Below are 18,752 nucleotides of genomic sequence, written 5' to 3'. Positions count from 1 at the left end.
CACACACACACACACACACACACACACACACACACACACACACACACACACACACACACACACACACACACACACACACACACACACACACACACACACACACACACACACACACACACACACACACACACACACACACACACACACACTCGTAAAACCAGTGGATGTGTTCTTGTTCCGTGTCTGTGATGTGTGTCCTGTAATGTCTATCATTTTATAATGTATTGTGTCTTCGTCTTGTCTGTATCTTTGAACGGTGACGTCATGCGACGCAAAACTAATTTCAGTGCAAGCTGACAATTAAAGTTGTATCGTATCGCATTTCTCCCTCTCTCTCTCTCTCCCTCTCTCTCTCTCTCATAAGGTCAAGGTTTGATGTTGTGCCACTCACTTGCAGCTGAGGCCGCTGGCTATCTTCACAACAGCGTTGTTGATAGAGAAGATCCAATCCAGCAGCCACATCATGGCCTCCAAAGAAACACAAGGCTAACGACACACTTAACTATCTATAGGCTTCACGCAATTGAGCTAGGCTGGACTGCTGCTCTCCTCTGTAAGGGGCTATCCAGGCTCCACTCTTCTCTAGGCTGGACTGCTGTTCTCCTCTGTAAGGGGCTATCCAGGCTCCACTCTTCTCTAGGCTGGACAGCTGCTCTCCTCTGTAAGGGGCTATCCAGGCTCCACTCTTCTCTAGGCTGCTGCTCTCCTCTGTAAGGGGCTATCCAGGCTCCACTCTTCTCTAGGCTGGACTGCTGCTCTCCTCTGTAAGGGGCTATCCAGGCTCCACTCTTCTCTAGGCTCGACTGCTGCTCTCCTCTGTAAGGGGCTATCGAGGCTCCACTATTCTCTAGGCTGGACTGCTGCTCTCCTCTGTAAGGGGCTATCCAGGCTCCACTCTTCTCTAGGCTGGACTGCTGCTCTCCTCTGTAAGGGGCTATCGAGGGCTCCACTCTTCTCTAGGCTGGACTGCTGTTCTCCTCTGTAAGGGGCTATCCAGGCTCCACTCTTCTCTAGGCTGCTGCTCTCCTCTGTAAGGGGCTATCCAGGCTCCACTCTTCTCTAGGCTGGACTGCTGCTCTCCTCTGTAAGGGGCTATCGAGGGCTCCACTCTTCCACTCACTGGCTGCAGTTCACTAGAGGCAGCGCTATAGTACAGTATAGTACAGTGACAGTACAGTACAGAGAAACAGACCACGCTGCAACTGACACGAGAGAGAGAGAGAGAGAGAGAGAGAGAGAGAGAGAGAGTGGAGAGAGAGAGAGAGAGTGGGGAGGGAGAGAGAGAGAGAGAGAGAGAGAGAGAGAGTGGAGAGAGAGAGAGAGAGTGGGGAGGGAGAGAGAGAGAGAGAGAGAGAGAGAGAGAGAGAGAGAGTGAGTGAGTGGGGAGGGAGAGAATGTAATGATGGGAGTTTCAAGCAAGCCACATGCATGCCATGCCACCAGAGAGTGGAGAGGGCGAGAGAAAAGAGAGAGATTGTTAGTGAAAGAGAGAGGGAGGCGGGAGGAGGGACGTCACACACTGGGGCAGGAATGGCATGGCCAGATAAGACCTTAACAGGGGGCGGGTGGAGGTGTGGAATGGCATGGCCAGATAAGACCTTAACAGGGGGCGGGTGGAGGTGGAATGGCATGGCCAGATAAGACCTTAACAGGGGGCGGGTGGAGGTGGAATGGCATGGCCAGATAAGACCTTAACAGGGGGCGGGTGGAGGTGGAATGGCATGGCCAGATAAGACCTTAACAGGGGGCGGGTGGAGGTGGAATGGCATGGCCAGATAAGATCTTAACAGGGGGCGGGTGGAGGTGAATGGCATGGCCAGATAAGACCTTAACAGGGGGCGGGTGGAGGTGTGAATGGCATGGCCAGATAAGACCTTAACAGGGGGCGGGTGGAGGTGTGGAATGGCATGGCCAGATAAGACCTTAACAGGGGGCGGGTGGAGGTGGAATGGCATGGCCAGATAAGACCTTAACAGGGGGCGGGTGGAGGTGGAATGGCATGGCCAGATAAGACCTTAACAGGGGGCGGGTGGAGGTGGAATGGCATGGCCAGATAAGACCTTAACAGGGGGCGGGTGGAGGTGGCATGGCCAGATAAGACCTTAACAGGGGGCGGGTGGAGGTGGAATGGCATGGCCAGATAAGACCTTAACAGGGGGCGGGTGGAGGTGGCCAGATAAGACCTTAACAGGGGGCGGGTGGAGGTGGAATGGCATGGCCAGATAAGACCTTAACAGGGGGCGGGTGGAGGTGGAATGGCATGGCCAGATAAGACCTTAACAGGGGGCGGGTGGAGGTGGCCAGATAAGACCTTAACAGGGGGCGGGTGGAGGTGAATGGCATGGCCAGATAAGACCTTAACAGGGGGCGGGTGGAGGTGCGCACGCTCAAATAATTACGGAGCATGTCAAACAAAGCACTGCGCACACAGTGGCCTCTCCAATATGGAACAGTGTATGTATCATCTATATGGCAAAGCGCTGATTATCAATACATAAAACTGTAATAGTGAATACTAAACAGTGCAGGCACACACGCAAGTGTGCGTCGCACACCGGTACACAGACCAGAAAAGAGAACACAACAGGAGAGGGGGCATAATTGGCACACAGCGCAGGCCTATTCATAGTCTGGATTTTCGGTGGTGAGGTGACCACCGCTCCGGTGGTGAGGTGACCACCGCTCCGGTGGTGGGGTGACCACAGCTCCGGTGGTGAGGTGACCACCGCTCCGGTGGTGAGGTGACCACAGCTCCGGTGGTGAGGTGAACACCGCTCCGGTGGTGAGGTGACCACCACCGCTCCGGTGGTGAGGTGACCACCACCGCTCCGGTGGTGAGGTGACCACCACCGCTCCGGTGGTGAGGTGACCACCACCGCTCCGGTGGTGAGGTGACCACCACCGCTCCGGTGGTGAGGTGACCACCACCGCTCCGGTGGTGAGGTGACCACCACCGCTCCGGTGGTGAGGTGACCACCACCGCTCCGGTGGTGAGGTGACCACCGCTCCGGTGGTGAGGTGACCACCGCTCCGGTGGTGAGGTGACCACCGCTCCGGTGGTGAGGTGACCACCGCTCCGGGGGTGAGGTGACCACCGCTCCGGTGGAGAGGTGACCACCGCTCCGGTGGAGAGGTGACCACCGCTCCGGTGGAGAGGTGACCACCGCTCCGGTGGAGAGGTGACCACCGCTCCGGTGGAGAGGTGACCACCGCTCCGGTGGAGAGGTGACCACCGCTCCGGTGGTGAGGTGACCACCGCTCCGGTGGTGAGGTGACCACTGTAATACCGCTGTAATAACGTGGAGCGGTGGTGAGTAAAAACAGAGTGGTGGTTTGCTCTTCACCGCAGATATTATATTACACTATGAATAACGCTTTAGTCAGCAGAACTGTCTGGTTGGACACTACTGGGCTGACCAGGACATGTACAGAACTGTCTGGTTGGACACTACTGGGCTGACCAGGACATGTACAGAACTGTCTGGTTGGACACTACTGGGCTGACCAGGACATGTACAGAACTGTCTGGTTGGACACTACTGGGCTGACCAGGACATGTACAGAACTGTCTGGTTGGACACTACTGGGCTGACCAGGACATGTACAGAACTGTCTGGTTGGACACTACTGGGCTGACCAGGACATGTACGCTACGCAAGGGATGATTGACGGCGAGCCAGCCGGTCAGTGTGGTCTAAAGGGTGATTAGACCAAAAGTTAACAACAAAACCAAAGATCTCCATTGCGGTAATGAAAGCAGTCCCTTAATAATGCCAGGTGTATTCAGTCAGTGAAACGCGTCGCCTCCTAAAACACGTTGAAGTAGAATAATTGTGTGTGAGGTAAAGAATATCACATAATATAGCTTTAAGCTATTGCCAAGTTCAAACCCTTGCTTATGTGTGTGTACACACACACACACACACACACATACACAAACACACAGCTAATCAAGACGACAAGCTAATTAATTATTGCCATGACTCTGCCAAGAGCACAGTCTCCTTGAGTGCGCGTGCGTGCGTGCCCGTGTGTGCGGCTGAATAGGCACAAATTACAATGTAATGCTAATCTACAACAACAAAACATATATCCTTTTTCCTTTTATTTGCACACTAAACTGTCAAACAAAGGAAAACAAATGATGCACGCCATTGTATAGAGAGTATGCACATGCATGATTTTCCCATCAGGACACGCCCCCTCATCTAGACTGAGTGGCAAAACATTGAGCAGCATGGAGTGTTGGAGTTTGGAAGCGCTCGTTGGAAATCACTCAACCGCCCTGCATACCACCTGTTTCTAAATGTCACATAATGCAGGAGGCAGCAAAATGTTGTGTTATTGAAAACAAGCACTTCCAAACTCTGACACTTAGAAACATAATCAAATGCAGGGCATTTCTTGACAGAAAGTAGCTCATAACGTTTCTATGGTGGATTTTTATGAAACAAAAACTTTGCAGATAGAAGGAGGATAATTCAAGCTTTTCGTTCAGCTGCAATGTTGGTGAGTTTAACATTGTTTAATGCATTCAGACAGGACTTTTCTGTTTGGATGAATGGGCTGTCTAAGGCCAGAAAGTCGTTTTTTGCCACTCAGTGGGCGTTCCCGCGTAACCTCCAGGTGCGATGATGTCACGCGCATACCCTCTATTGGAGAGGAGAAACTAAAGGCCAGAGTGATGCTTCCCCTGAGAGTCAAAGTGGTGAATAATGATGACAGACAGTAGTACTTAAGTACTTAAGGTAATTCATAGCTTCAGTCCATCTGGAATAGAGCCTGTCTGCTGGAATATAACAGGATGCTTGCGGTGGTCTGTGCGTAGAAGTGGAAATGACTGTCTCAGATGCCATATCATTCAGTTCAGTACGACCAAGTATTCTCCAAATGTGACTCTTATTGGCCTCAGTTACATGCACAAAATGTATTCAGAATGAATGAATTCATTCCGAACAGAGATTCATACGCAACTGTCTACATGGAACCTGAATACAAGTATTCCTATTCCTCAATTGTTTACATGACCAAAGCATTCATTCAGAATATAACTTTGGACTATAGAGATGGCCAACCCATAACCGTTATCCCTTAAGAAATGAAAAAACGACAAATACTACTAACAGCTATTATCTGATAAAATAAATTTTGAGCAGTCCCTGCAACCACAAGCGACATCCACCCAAAACTAATAGCGCATAAATGTCTCCAAATGGCCATCCCTGCTTGGACACATGGGCATAAAGCACTATAGTCTACTAAGGGCAGACATGTGTAAAATAATACATGTATTCCAAACTCCCAGTAGCATTCGGAATAAAGTGTTTATATGGTGATCTATACCGATTCAAACGGTATATACCACCCCTCCAGACCCGAATGAAAATTCATTCGGAATGTGATATTCTATCCAATTGAGGTGTTTACATGAGCATTTTTATTCTCATGACTGGAATGAATCCATTCATTCCGAATGAATGTCTGCATGTAAATGTGGCCACTTATTGATACAGAGACCGTAAATGGCGGCAAGACTAACTTTTTCAGGAGAGGAGAAAAACTGATTTATTTTTAATCCAAAATGAGTTAACTCTTCACATACTAGAGCATGTCTGAAATAAATGTCGGAGCTGAAATAGACATGCTTAAACAAACAAATGCTTAGACATGTAGCTAGGTGTAATGTTAAGAGTCCACAGAAGTGTACCTTTCAAGCCTGTTTTCTCAACTCGCTGTTTCTCTGCAAGACATTACTATAAACTGGTGGGTCAAACTGAACAACCAGTATGTCAATTTGAAGCTATGATTCCCTGCTTTCACATGACAATGTGAAATGACTTAGGCCTCTTTTAGACGGCGACCATCTCCAGATAAAACGGCAAAGTTCCGTTGCGTTCTCATTTTTTATTGACCCTTTACACGAGAACGCACACTTTATGAAAACGCTATAATGTCGCTAGGTGGCGGTAACGGGATGCCAAATAGACCAGACACCCACGTACAAGAAGAACCAGGTAGCTCTGACCTTATTACTCTATGAGCCACTCTGAGGTGGTTTCACTTTGTTGCGTTTTCACCTCCTGAAAACGCCGTTCTCGTCTAAAGACCACCTTAGCCTCAGTCAGAAACGGTCACAGATAGAGAATCTACCCCCACCTGAACTATTCCTTATCCATGTTCAGAGTGAACTAATTCATTGATTCGTTTATTAGTCAAAAATGTAAACGGCACGAGGTACAGGCAGACATTCAGGCTAAAAGGATAATACAGTCCCGGGGACTTATCTCCATAATAACAGGGATCTGTTTCAGACAGTTTCTAAAAGACCTTGAGCTCCTATACTATGAAAGAGCTTCTTTATCTCTATTGGAAGATGTTCTGTTTGATGTTCTGTTCTGTTTGAACTAAATATGCCCATTTTACAACATTCAAGCACGAGGCCAGCACAAAATGATTACATTTGCATAACATGCTCAGTCAAAGTTCCAGCCAGTGTGTGAGACTTCTCTGAACCATAATATCACTACCAGCTAAACTTTCACAAAAGCATAGGTCACGGTTAAATATGTTTTCACCGCAGGCTGATGTAAATGGTGCATTTATATAGCGCCTTTATCCAAGGCGCTTTACATAGATTGTGCATTACATTCACCCAATGCACATTCACCCATTCACACACACATTCACACACCGATGGCAGAGGAAACCATGCAAGGCACCAACCTGCACATCGGGAGCAATCAGGGGTTCAGACAGAGTCTTGCTCAAGGACACTTTCGACACGAACTCAGGGGGAGCCCAGAGGGATCGAACTGGGAACCTTCCTGTTCCCGACCTGCAACTCTACCCTGGCCTGAGCCACTCACTGCCCCCAAGTCCATGTTCGACACACACATATGAGAGGACAACAAATTAATTCCAGCATGGTTGGTGGGTGTTTTCTAACACTTGTACAGTACTGTCTGTAAGCAACACCGTTTTAGTGGATGCGTGTCCAAAAGCAGCTTTACAGGAACCAAAGAAAGGATGTGTGTGTGTGTGTGTGTGTGTGTGTGTGTGTGTGTGTGTGTGTGTGTGTGTGTGTGTGTGTGTGTGTGTGTGTGTGCTGGACAACAATCCTTAACTTACTTTTTGCCATTTTTCTTCGGTTTCCTTCCCTTCTTTCTGGCCTGCATCACAAGTACTAAGAAAAAAAGAGAGAGAGAAACATGTGTTTATGTAATTAGAGGCAATAGAGCAGTGGTTCATGTCAAGGACCCCCAAATTGACATGTATTAGCCCCGCGGACCCCCATATCAAAAGATATGCCCTGCAGGGACCCCCATAATAGAAGACTTGTACGGCTCTAGCAGTGATTCTCAACCTGTTTAATTTCAAGGACCCCCAGTTTGACATGCATTAGGCCCCCCCATTTAATGGCATTTCTATCTCTGGGACCCCCAATTTATTTCGTGTAATCAATGTTAATTTAACTCTGAGAGTGACCGTTAGGGTCCGTTTGGTTCCATTTGTACACTCTCAGAGTTACAGGACCCATAAGGGTCCCCAGCTAAACTGTCATTTAGCTGGGGACCCCCTGGAACTCCCTCAAGTACCCCTGGGGGTTCCCATACCCCACTTTGCAATAGAGCACCGAAGTCTGACATCAATATCGGTAGAGGGGCGCAAATCCACGGGTTCATGTACTTTTTAGACTTTAGAACCAGGCAGAACCAGGGGATGAGAGAGTGACATCAGGACTTTAGAACCAGGCAGAACCAGGGGATGAGCGAGTGACGTCAGGACTTTAGAACCAGGGGATGAGAGAGTGACGTCAGGACTTTAGAACCAGGGGATGAGCGAGTGACGTCAGGACTTTAGAACCAGGGGATGAGAGAGTGACTTCAGGACTTTAGAACCAGGGGATGAGCGAGTGATGTCAGGACTTTAGAACCAGGGGATGAGAGAGTGACGTCAGGACTTTAGAACCAGGGGATGAGAGAGTGACGTCAGGACTTTAGAACCAGGGGATGAGAGAGTGACGTCAGGACTTCGGCGCTCTATGCAGTGTCACTACCAGAACCAATATCTACACCAGTGGTTTTTAACCAGTGGTCCGGGGACCACCAGTGGTCCTTGAGGGGGTTCCAGGTGGTCCCCAGCTAAATGATGGAGAGTTGGTAACCAAATGGACCCTCATAGACCCTCATAATGGTTCCAGGTGGTCCCCAGCTAAATGATGGAGAGTTGGTAACCCAATGGACCCTCATAGACCCTCATAATGGACCCTCTTGAGAGTCTGAAATGAAACCATTACAGGTCCATTTGGTTTAATTTTAAGCTCTCAAGAGTTCAATTATTGTTAAACATCTGCATCACTTAATTTAGCCTACAGGAAGTCTTACACAATTAGAGAATGTAGAAGAATTGCCATTTTTTATTTATCTCTCTCCTAATGGTACCAACATCAATACAGAATCATGGAATTGTGGACAATATAATTATTGGGTCTGAGAGGCTAAATAAATGTCACCAAATGGTGGTCCGTGAGTCAAAACTCAAAACGCCCAAATAACAATGCTATGATGAAAATGGTTACTTGGAAAACCACTGATCCACACCCAATCCCCCCCCCCCCTTTTTCCCCTCACTGTATATGTTTCTTTTCCCTTTTTACCTCCTTTATGATGAATTCCTGTTCTGTTCTTTGGCTATATAGAAGTGTCTATTTGTACGTCACTAAATGTTTTTGATGAATTGAAAAAGGTGGACCCTCTTGTAAACAAGTGTAATGCTTTATTGGTGTCGTCCACAGTCTTTGTATTGAGTTGTGCTTGAAATGTACTGTAATTCTGCAAACTGTTAATACATATTTCAATCAATCAATCGTATAATATAACAAAATGGTTCATAGGAGGCAATAATAGTCATGCATGGCTGTCTGCTGCAGGTGTATGAGCCCGTTTAGCAGCAGCATGCAGTTGTTAGCTCATCATCACATGTGTAAATACGGATAGGTTAGCATCAGGTTGTGGCCGTTGGAATGATGGTTTATTTAGCTGCTGTTGTTTTTTAAGTGTCGACGTGACACACTCGGACACCTTGCCCTTGTAAATATGCCACTCTTGTCTTGTGGCAGAGTCGTGCGACGAGGCACCGGGTCCACACCGTGGCATGCGTCTATGTTCACAATAATAAGGCAGCTCAAAGTTTTTTGGCGCAGCATGCATTGCATGGTACTGTGTGTGGCTGGCTAGCTCGGCTAGCTTGGCTAGCAGTGTTACTTGCCAGGTTTTGGGAGAGAAATGAGCAAACCAGGTCTAGGAAAAACAAAGACCCAAATTAAAATATGATGAATTTGCTATTTTTAAAAAAAAAGGCACATCTACAAGCTAGATCTGCTATTTTCAATAACGACAAAAAAACCTTTGTAATTTGGAATATTTTTTTAACAACTCTTAATGGGAGTCTGTGGGCATTTAATGTTTTTTAGATGAGGGTCTGCATCTGCAGTGCAGAAATCCATTTTTCCTTTGACATGAAAATGTTTGCGACGCACTAGTTTAATTTAAACATCACACACACAACAAGCCCAAAAATAAGCAACTAACACCTAAGGAAACAACATAAATACAGGGGGGGGAAACAAGCCTAGAGTCTCGCTTATAATAAGCGGACATGGCAACACTAAGCTATAGCTAATAGCACAGCCCAGCTAGCAGCACAGTGTTAAAACACAGCGTGGTGTTTGTTTTAGTCTTAGTCCAACAACTTGACATCCTTCTGTAAATGTTCTAAATGTTGCCTCGCCACAGAGACACAGAGGTGTTTATGGAGGCTCTCTGGCGCCATGTTGTTGGGTTTACCTTTTCTGTCCATAGTAAAGCTGTTGGTGGTTGAGCTGTTGTTGAATGGATGGAAGGATGGATGGATCTGTTGACTAGTGTTGGGTTGGTTTGGTTCACATACAGCTACAGCGCAGGCGTCTGTCTGGCTGTGTGTGTGTGTGTGTGGTGGTGGAGATTGATGGATCCGGTCTACCACTACGACGGATACGGAAACGGTCCAGTGCCACCCTGAGCCCTGAACCCTCATTGACTTTAGTGACGTCAGCTGTAAGTGCTTGAGGGTGAGAGGCTGCAAGGGCTCCAAATTGTTGTGAAAGGAATGGGACAGCACTTTGAAGATGAGTCCGCCCTACACTTTGCATCACTTTATACAAACTGTCCTTATTCACAGCCAGTTCACTGCCTACCTACATGCTTGGCCTATTTATACATGTCTATCATGTCTATTTTAGTATTTAAGCTGATCGTTTTTTATTAGTTTCATAAATACACTATCCTGTGTGATAGGTTTTGTAATATTCATTATATAATAATATTCTTTTACTTTGCTCATGTTCCCTTAATAATTATTGTTATTAAATATATAGCCTATCCTTCCATTCCGTCTCGCTTTGAGAACAGTGAGAAAGCACTATTGTGTTTGTTGACCAGGGCAGGAATTTCACGGCGGCCACGGCGGCCATGGCCGTCGTTGCCCCTCTCTTTGGCCGTGTGCCCCTCGAAAAATTATATGCCCAGACGGCCACAGTGGCCGCGGTGCCCATGTGCCCCGACCGGCGCCCACAGCAGTTCATTTTACCGTTTCCTCTGCGCAATTTTCCAGTCATTACGGTAACCTTCCCCGTGTAGTTGTGTTGCCATTTGCCAAGTGGTTTGATTCTTTTGCGTTACTTTGCCTCCTCCCTCCTCCTCCGCTCCATGCACGCAGTCACGCACTGACAGCTCGCCTCTCACTCACTGACACTCGGCCCGGCTGGCGCGGACCGCGGTGCTTCAGGATTATTATCACACAGAGCCCGTGTGTTAAGACCAACGTGACTCGTCTTCATGGATATAAACTCACAAAACAACACCACGCAACAGCATAGACTGCAGGACTCCTCCACCATTTACCACGCTATCGTCTGCTACGTTAGTTGACAGAGTAAATTGTTTAAACAGCCAACGCTGGCCACGGCTAATATCGCTAGCCAAACGCTAGTAGCCAGAGCACCAGAGCGCGCTCACTGTACACCACGCGTCGCTCGCTTAATAATCATTAATTTCTGTATCAATGCGGACATAACGTGGTAAATGTTCATAAGCACACAATTGTACAAAATGCTTTTTACACTTGACTTATCTCCAGAGTCCTCAGTCCTGCAGCCCCACAATGCCATATGCCAGTCTAGCCTTAAAATCTACATTTATATGTTATTCAATATATTACTTTAGCACAAAATAGCCTATAGGCTTTTCTAAACCAAGCCCTCATTCAAAAGTTAAGTAAGTAAATGTTATTTATAAAGCACCTTTCGAAACAAAGTTAGAAGTTGCTGAACAATTTGCACAGTATAAACAATAGAAGAAAAACAAGGAACATATCACACAGTTGTGACAATAGCAGAACAAAAACAAACAAGGCAGAACAGAAATGAATGTAGGCTGTCTGTCATTGTATTTTCTGTGAATTAACTCACAATTTAATCCAGTGATCCTCAGCCATTTTAATTTCAAGGACCCCCAAATTAAATGTATATGAATTAGCCTAGGGTGACAGGGTCCTAGGCCATTTCATTATGATTTTCATCTCTCTGCACTATTAAAATGTTTACAATATTTTAATTTACAGTAACTACAGTAACAGTAGCTACTTATATTTTGTTATTTAAAGCTGTGATTATTTATTTAAGAAGCACTGTTCTGAACCAATGTTTGCCTTTAAATAAATAAAAATGTAATCATCCTTAACCTTTAAGCTAAAATAATGATGACCGGGGACTTAAAATCATTGTTTTAATTGATGGCCTTCATGCCCTGGCACTTGGCCTTGTGCCCTCAAAAAGTTGACCACACTAAAGGCCAAGTGGCCTTGCCCCTAAAAGGTTGAAATTCCAGGCCTGTTGTTGACATTCTAACCACGATACATAACTAATTTGCATACTTAAATCATTGACGTTCGGAGGATTCCTCTCATTTCCCTGGTAACGCTATGAACTGTGGGTAATTTATTTGCCAAAGTCAGCCAAAGTCAGCATCGATGCTGACTTTGGCAAAGGGCACATAAAGGGGCGTGGCTGAGCCCTCACTGACTTACCGGTTTCAAATGGGACATCCCTCAAGCCCTCGCAGACTTCACATGAATGCGCAGCTAAATCAGTGCAGAGGGCTCATTGAGTCAGCAAGGGAGCGGATTGGGATTGGGCCTATGACTCTAGTAATGTATTGGTTCCCAAACTGGGGTCCGGGGACCCCCAGGGGTCCTTGAGGGAGTTCCAGGGGGTCCCCAGCTAAATGATAGTTTGGAACCAAGTGGGCCCTTATATGGGTTTCTAACTCTGAGAGTTTGTACATTTGTCCACTCTCAGAGTTAAATTAACATTGATTTTACAATATAAATTGGGGTCCCGACTCCCAGAGATAGAAATGCCATTAAATTGGGGGTCTGTATATAGCCTAAATGCATGTAAATCTGGGGTCCTTCAAATTAAACTGATTGAGAATCACTGCTAGAGCCGTAAAAACCTTCTCTTATGGGGGTCCCTGGCATGTCTTTGCAAACGGGGGTCCGCGGGATAATTAGTGTCAATGCTCTATAGTGCAGGGGTAGGCAACCTTAGGCACGGGTGCCAACATTGGCACAGGGCAGGGGAGGAGGTTGATCACTGGCACATTGGCATTCGTGTGAGAGAGATGTTTGTCTTACATTCCAAAAAAGTTTAGTCAGTTAAATTAAGTCCACTCACATCTACAAATTGCATCCTGCACATAATTGTGCATTCATTCAAACTCCTATTAAACTCATGACTGGCGAGAGATTCTGGAAGATAGCTGGGTTTATTGCTCTGAGTTTAATGAACATTAGGCTACATCCTGATGTGAAAGAAAATATATTATATTTTTTTTATCAAAGTTTCTTTATTAATTTTTCAAGTCACATATGAGTCAAAAGTAGCATACAGAAATTGTTGAGATTTTTACCCCTCCCTCCCCCCAGAGTTCCCGCTCTGAAAGAGCCACAACCCCGATATCTTTTTTTTAAATATTCTTTATCCCATGATTTTGTAACCCATTTTTCACCCCTGTGTCGATTATCTAATGTGATCCTGGGCTCTACACACCCTCCGCCAACCTAGTCCCCATATATGGGGGACATGGGGAGAGCAACGGACTTGAACTCATATGCTTCCTTCATGCCTGAGTGTCCAAGTTGCTCCTTTACACAGTTCCTTTCCCCTCCATCAGGCGCCCCGGCTGGCCAGGGGGAGGCAACCCCGGTATCTTGTACCATTAACAAAGATACATTGAAATAAAAGGCACATACAAATATACATAGGCCTATACATATTCAAAAATAGGAAAGACATTTTTTCTAAAGGTTATGTGTATCCTATGGACAATCAAAATCAACTGGGAATATTTAATTTTGATGTGGTGTCATAATTACATATGGCACACTGACTAACATGAAAATGAAAACATGGCACTTGTGAAAAAGGTTGCAGACCCCTCTCTAGCAGGATCCGTGGACCCCTAGGGGTCCTTGAGGACCTCACATGAACATGTTTTTTGATTGATTGAAGTATTTATTGACAGTTTGCAGAATTACAGTACATTTCAAGTAGGCTACAACTCAATACAAAAACTGTTAACTGTGTGTGGACGACACAACACCATAAAGCATTACACTTGTTTACAACAGGGTCCACCATTTTCAATTCATCAGAACATTTAGAGACGTACGAATATACACTTCTAAATAGCCAAAAACAGGAAATCATCATAGTAAAAAGGGAAAACATTATTTTTATCTCAGAGAAAGAAATGCCATTAAATGGGGGTCCATAGTCAAACTGGGGGTCCTTGAAATAAAATGGGTTGAGAATCACTGCTATAGAGCCTTAAAAATCTTCTCTTATGGGGGTCCCTGCTGTAGCTTTTCAAATGGGGTCCACAGGTTAATAAATGTCAATTTAGGGGTCCTTTGCTTGTGGTAGAGGAGTTATGAATCGATTTTTGTTTCGCAAGGCTGCAGATCCGCTCTACGACTATACGACGGATACGGAAACGGCCCAGTGCGTGTTCATACATGTAGTCTCGTGTTGCCAAACTGTTGCCTCTCGCAATTTTCAAATATTTTCCTAGGTTAGCATTCGGAGATTGTGGAATATATAGTTGTCTGGCTACGCGAGACTAATGTATGCGAGAGTGTATGCAAATGACCGGATACAGTCGAGTAGGCGGGCTCTAGACAGGATCTGAGCATTCACCTATAGACCCGCCCTCTCCCACTTAGACACTCCCACTTGGACAATTTCCAGCCGGGATCATTCATTCCAATGTAAATATCATGGATTTTACACATTAAATACTGGTTCATTTTTGGAACCAGGCCTTCAAAATGTCTTCCAAATCCATCAACAAGGCCTTCCATATGCAGTGGGAAAATATGTGCATGGCATTTATTTTTTAAACAATGTTTTATCATATAGGACAACTATTGGTGGAGAGAAACCAGCCATTGTCCTGCATTATTGCACTGCTAGAATAAGAATACCATATTATAGATGATTTTCATTTCATTTCATTTCATTTCATCTCATTTAATTTCATTTTATTTATAGTGTATCACAATACAGTACAAATCATAATAGATAACAATTAATTTGTCTTTCATAATTCATCTGTCAGTATATCTGATAAACTCATGACGAAAAGGAGCAGGGAGAAGAATACATTCTTATAAATACCTGCCCCCTTTTCACTTAAAAGTTAGTATACTTTAATGATTGGCGCATACACATCTAAACAAAACAAAACAAAAAACAAGAGTAAAACAAAACAAGCAAGAAGTTGAGCAGAATGACACGTGCAATAAATGATAGCTCTAGTTAACCTATTCGTCGTCTTCATATTGCCTAAATATTTGATTTGATACATGTGCTTATAGTGCCGCCTAGTGGTTAAGAGCGTGCACCTGCAGCCACCTTGATTGTCAACTTTTTTTTAACTGAAAGAACCCCTAATTTGATATGCATTTAGATCATTAGACCACAGATGGACCCCCATTTGATGAGATATTTCAAACTTTTTCAATAGAGAGTATGCACATGCATGATTTTCCCATCAGGACACCCCCCCCCCATCTAGACTGAGTGGCAAAACATTGAGCAGCATGGAGTGATGGAGTTTGGAAGCGCTCGTTGGAAATCACTCAACCGCCCTGCGTACCACCTGTTTCTCATAATGCACATAATGCAGGAGGCAGCAAAATGTTGTGTTATTGAAAACAAGCACTTCCAAACTCTGACACAGAAAAAATATCAAATGCAGGGCATTTCTTGACAGAAAGTAGCTCATAACGTTTCTATGGTGGATTTTTATGAAACAAAAACTTTGCAGATAGAAAGAGGATAATGTGTGTGTGTGTGTGTGTGTGTGTGTGTGTGTGTGTGTGTGTGTGTGTGTGTGTGTGTGTGTGTGTGTGTGTGTGTGTGTGTGCGTGCGTGCGTGCGTGCGTGCGTGCGTGCGTGCGTGCGTGCGTGCGTGCGTGCGTGCGTGTGTGTGTGTGTGTGTGTGAGTCCGTCCGTCCGTCTGTGTACAGCTAATCTCCGGCACCGTTAACCCAGTCGATGCCAAATTTTGCACACATACTCCCTGGAAGATGAACCTCTGCCCCAAATTTTCCAGAACGGCCTGTTATAGCGCCACCAGGAGGCTGACTTTTGTAAAACACATTTGTTGATATTACTCCTCCAGATTCTGTCCAAAAATCCCGCAAATCGTTACACACTATATCTCTATAGTCATGTGTTCAAGACGGATCTGTCCGATATAGTTCATAATTATTCCATCCTAATTGGCTAACAATGGCTTTCAAAGTTTGCAGGATTGGCCCATTTTGAACAAAAAGCCTCAAATCATTAACGCAGCGAGCAATTGATCTTCTTCATAACATTCGTCAGGATCCTTTCTGCATTACTGGGAAATTTGTGCATGAGCAGATCCACAGTGTGCATCCTGTCCGTGTTCTCCAGAAGGTTCTTCTCGATGGGATCCTCCAGCAGGCCCATCGCTCCAGGTTGTTGGAGATGCCACTGGAACTTCTCGAACTCCTCGTCTCTCAGACGCTCCAGGATCTCCAATATGCGCTCCTTAGATGACTGCATGGTCTAGTCCTGTAGAAACAGAGGATGTTAACATCTCCATGGACTAGTCCTGTAGAAACAGAGGATGTTAACATCTCCATGGTCTAGTCCTGTAGAAACAGAGGATGTTAATTAACATCTTCATGGTCTAGTCCTGTAGAAACAGAGGGTGTTAACATCTTCATGATCTAGTCCTGTAGAAACAGAGGATGTTAACATCTTCATGATCTAGTCCTGTAGAAACAGAGGGTGTTAACATCTTCATGGTCTAGTCCTGTAGAAACAGAGGATGTTAACATCTTCATGGTCTAGTCCTGTAGAAACAGAGGATGTTAACATCTCCATGGTCTAGTCCTATAGAAACAGGATGTTAACATCTTCATGGTCTAGTCCTGTAGAAACAGAGGGTGTTAACATCTTCATGGTCTAGTCCTATAGAAACAGAGGATGTTAACATCTTCATGGTCTAGTCCTATAGAAACAGAGGATGTTAACATCTTCATGGTCTAGTCCTGTAGAAACAGAGGATGTTAACATCTTCATGGTCTAGTCCTATAGAAACAGGATGTTAACATCTTCATGGTCTAGTCCTGTAGAAACAGAGGATGTTAACATCTTCATGGTCTAGTCCTATAGAAACAGAGGATGTTAACATCTTCATGGTCTAGTCCTATAGAAACAGAGGATGTTAACATCTTCATGGTCTAGTCCTATAGAAACAGAGGATGTTAACATCTTCATGGTCTAGTCCTGTAGAAACAGAGGATGTTAACATCTTCATGGTCTAGTCCTGTAGAAACAGAGGATGTTAACATCTTCATGGTCTAGTCCTGTAGAAACAGAGGATGTTAACGTCTCCATGGTCTAGTCCTGTAGAAACAGAGGATGTTAACATCTTCATGGTCTAGTCCTGGTTGAAACAGACTACACTTTAGAAACAAGCCCAAAAAAACAACTACACTTTAGAAACACGGCCAAATAAACAAGTACACTTTAGAAACAAGCCCAAATAAACAACTACACGTTAGAAACCAGACCAAATAAACAACTACACGTTTGAAACAAGACCAAATAAACAACTACACATTAGAAACAAGCCCAAATAAACAACTACACTTTAGAAACAAGCCCAAATAAACAACTACACTTTAGAAACAAGCCCAAATAAACAACTACCCTTTAGAAACAAGCCCAAATAAACAACTACACTTTAGAAACAAGCCCAAATAAACAACTACACTTTAGAAACAAGCCCAAATAAACAACTACACTTTAGAAACAAGCCCAAATAAACAACTACATTTTAGAAACAAGCCCAAATAAACAACTACACTTTAGAAACAAGCCCAAATAAACAACTACACGTTAGAAACCAGACCAAATAAACAACTACACGTTAGAAACAAGCCCAAATAAACAACTACACTTTAGAAACAAGACCAAATAAACAACTACACTTTAGAAACAAGCCCAAATAAACAACTACACTTCAGAAACAAGCCCAAATAAACAACTACACTTCAGAAACAAGCCCAAATAAACAACTACACGTTAGAAACCAGACCAAATAAACAACTACACGTTAGAAACAAGACCAAATAAACAACTACACTTTAGAAACAAGCCCAAATAAACAACTACACTTCAGAAACAAGCCCAAATAAACAACTACACGTTAGAAACCAGACCAAATAAACAACTACACGTTAGAAACAAGACCAAATAAACAACTACACTTTAGAAATGAGCCCAAAAAAACAACTACACTTTAGAAACAAGACCAAATAAACAACTACACTTTAGAAATGAGCCCAAATAAACAACTACACTTTAGAAACAAGACCAAATAAACAACTATACTTTAGAAACAAGCCCAAATAAACAACTACACTTTAGAAACAAGCCCAAATAAACAACTACACTTTAGAAACAAGCCCAAATAAACAACTACACTTTAAAAACAAGCCCAAATAAACAACTACACTTTAGAAACAAGCCCAACTGAACAACTACACTTTAGAAACAAGACCAAATAAACAACTACACTTTAGAAATGAGCCCAAATAAACAACTACACTTTAGAAACAAGCCCAAATAAACAACTACACTTTAGAAATGAGCCCAAATAAACAACTACACTTTAGAAACAAGACCAAATAAACAACTACACTTTAGAAATGAGCCCAAATAAACAACTACACTTTAGAAATGAGCCCAAATAAACAACTACACTTTAGAAACAAGCCCAAATAAACAAGTTGATCAAATGAATAAACAACTACACTTTAGAAATGAGCCCAAATAAACAAGTACACTTTAGAAACAAGACCAAATAAACAACTACACTTTAGAAATGAGCCCAAATAAACAACTACACTTTAGAAACAAGACCAAATAAACAACTACACTTTAGAAATGAGCCCAAATAAACAACTACACTTTAGAAACAAGCCCAAATAAACAACTACACTTTAGAAACAAGCCCAAATAAACAAGTTGATCAAATTAATAAACAACTACACTTTAGAAATGAGCCCAAATAAACAAGTACACTTTAGAAACAAGCCCAAATAAACAA

General features: G+C 44.1%; 1 protein-coding gene across 2 annotated transcripts in view; it reads right to left on the bottom strand.

Moving 5' to 3' along the window:
• Positions 1-10,035, bottom strand: part of srpk1b (SRSF protein kinase 1b) — a 63,342-nt gene extending 53,307 nt beyond the window's left edge. The window contains exons 1-2 of one of the 2 annotated variants that reach the window (XM_079508805.1): positions 9,846-10,035; positions 7,129-7,183 (exon numbers count right to left, since the gene is read on the bottom strand). In XM_079508805.1, the coding sequence (XP_079364931.1) occupies positions 7,129-7,183; positions 9,846-9,858 (68 nt within the window). In that variant the 5' untranslated portion in view covers positions 9,859-10,035. Of the gene's footprint in view, positions 1-7,124; positions 7,184-9,845 lie in introns of those variants that run through there. The other variant, XM_079508806.1, reaches the window with a different exon arrangement.
• Between the last annotated feature and the right edge of the window lie 8,717 nt (positions 10,036-18,752).

The sequence above is a fragment of the Electrona antarctica genome (assembly GCF_951216825.1).
Source record: "Electrona antarctica genome assembly, chromosome: 8".
NCBI lineage: Eukaryota > Metazoa > Chordata > Actinopteri > Myctophiformes > Myctophidae > Electrona > Electrona antarctica.
Note: the sequence above shows the minus strand (reverse complement) of the source record. Positions and strands in the feature narration are given on the sequence as shown.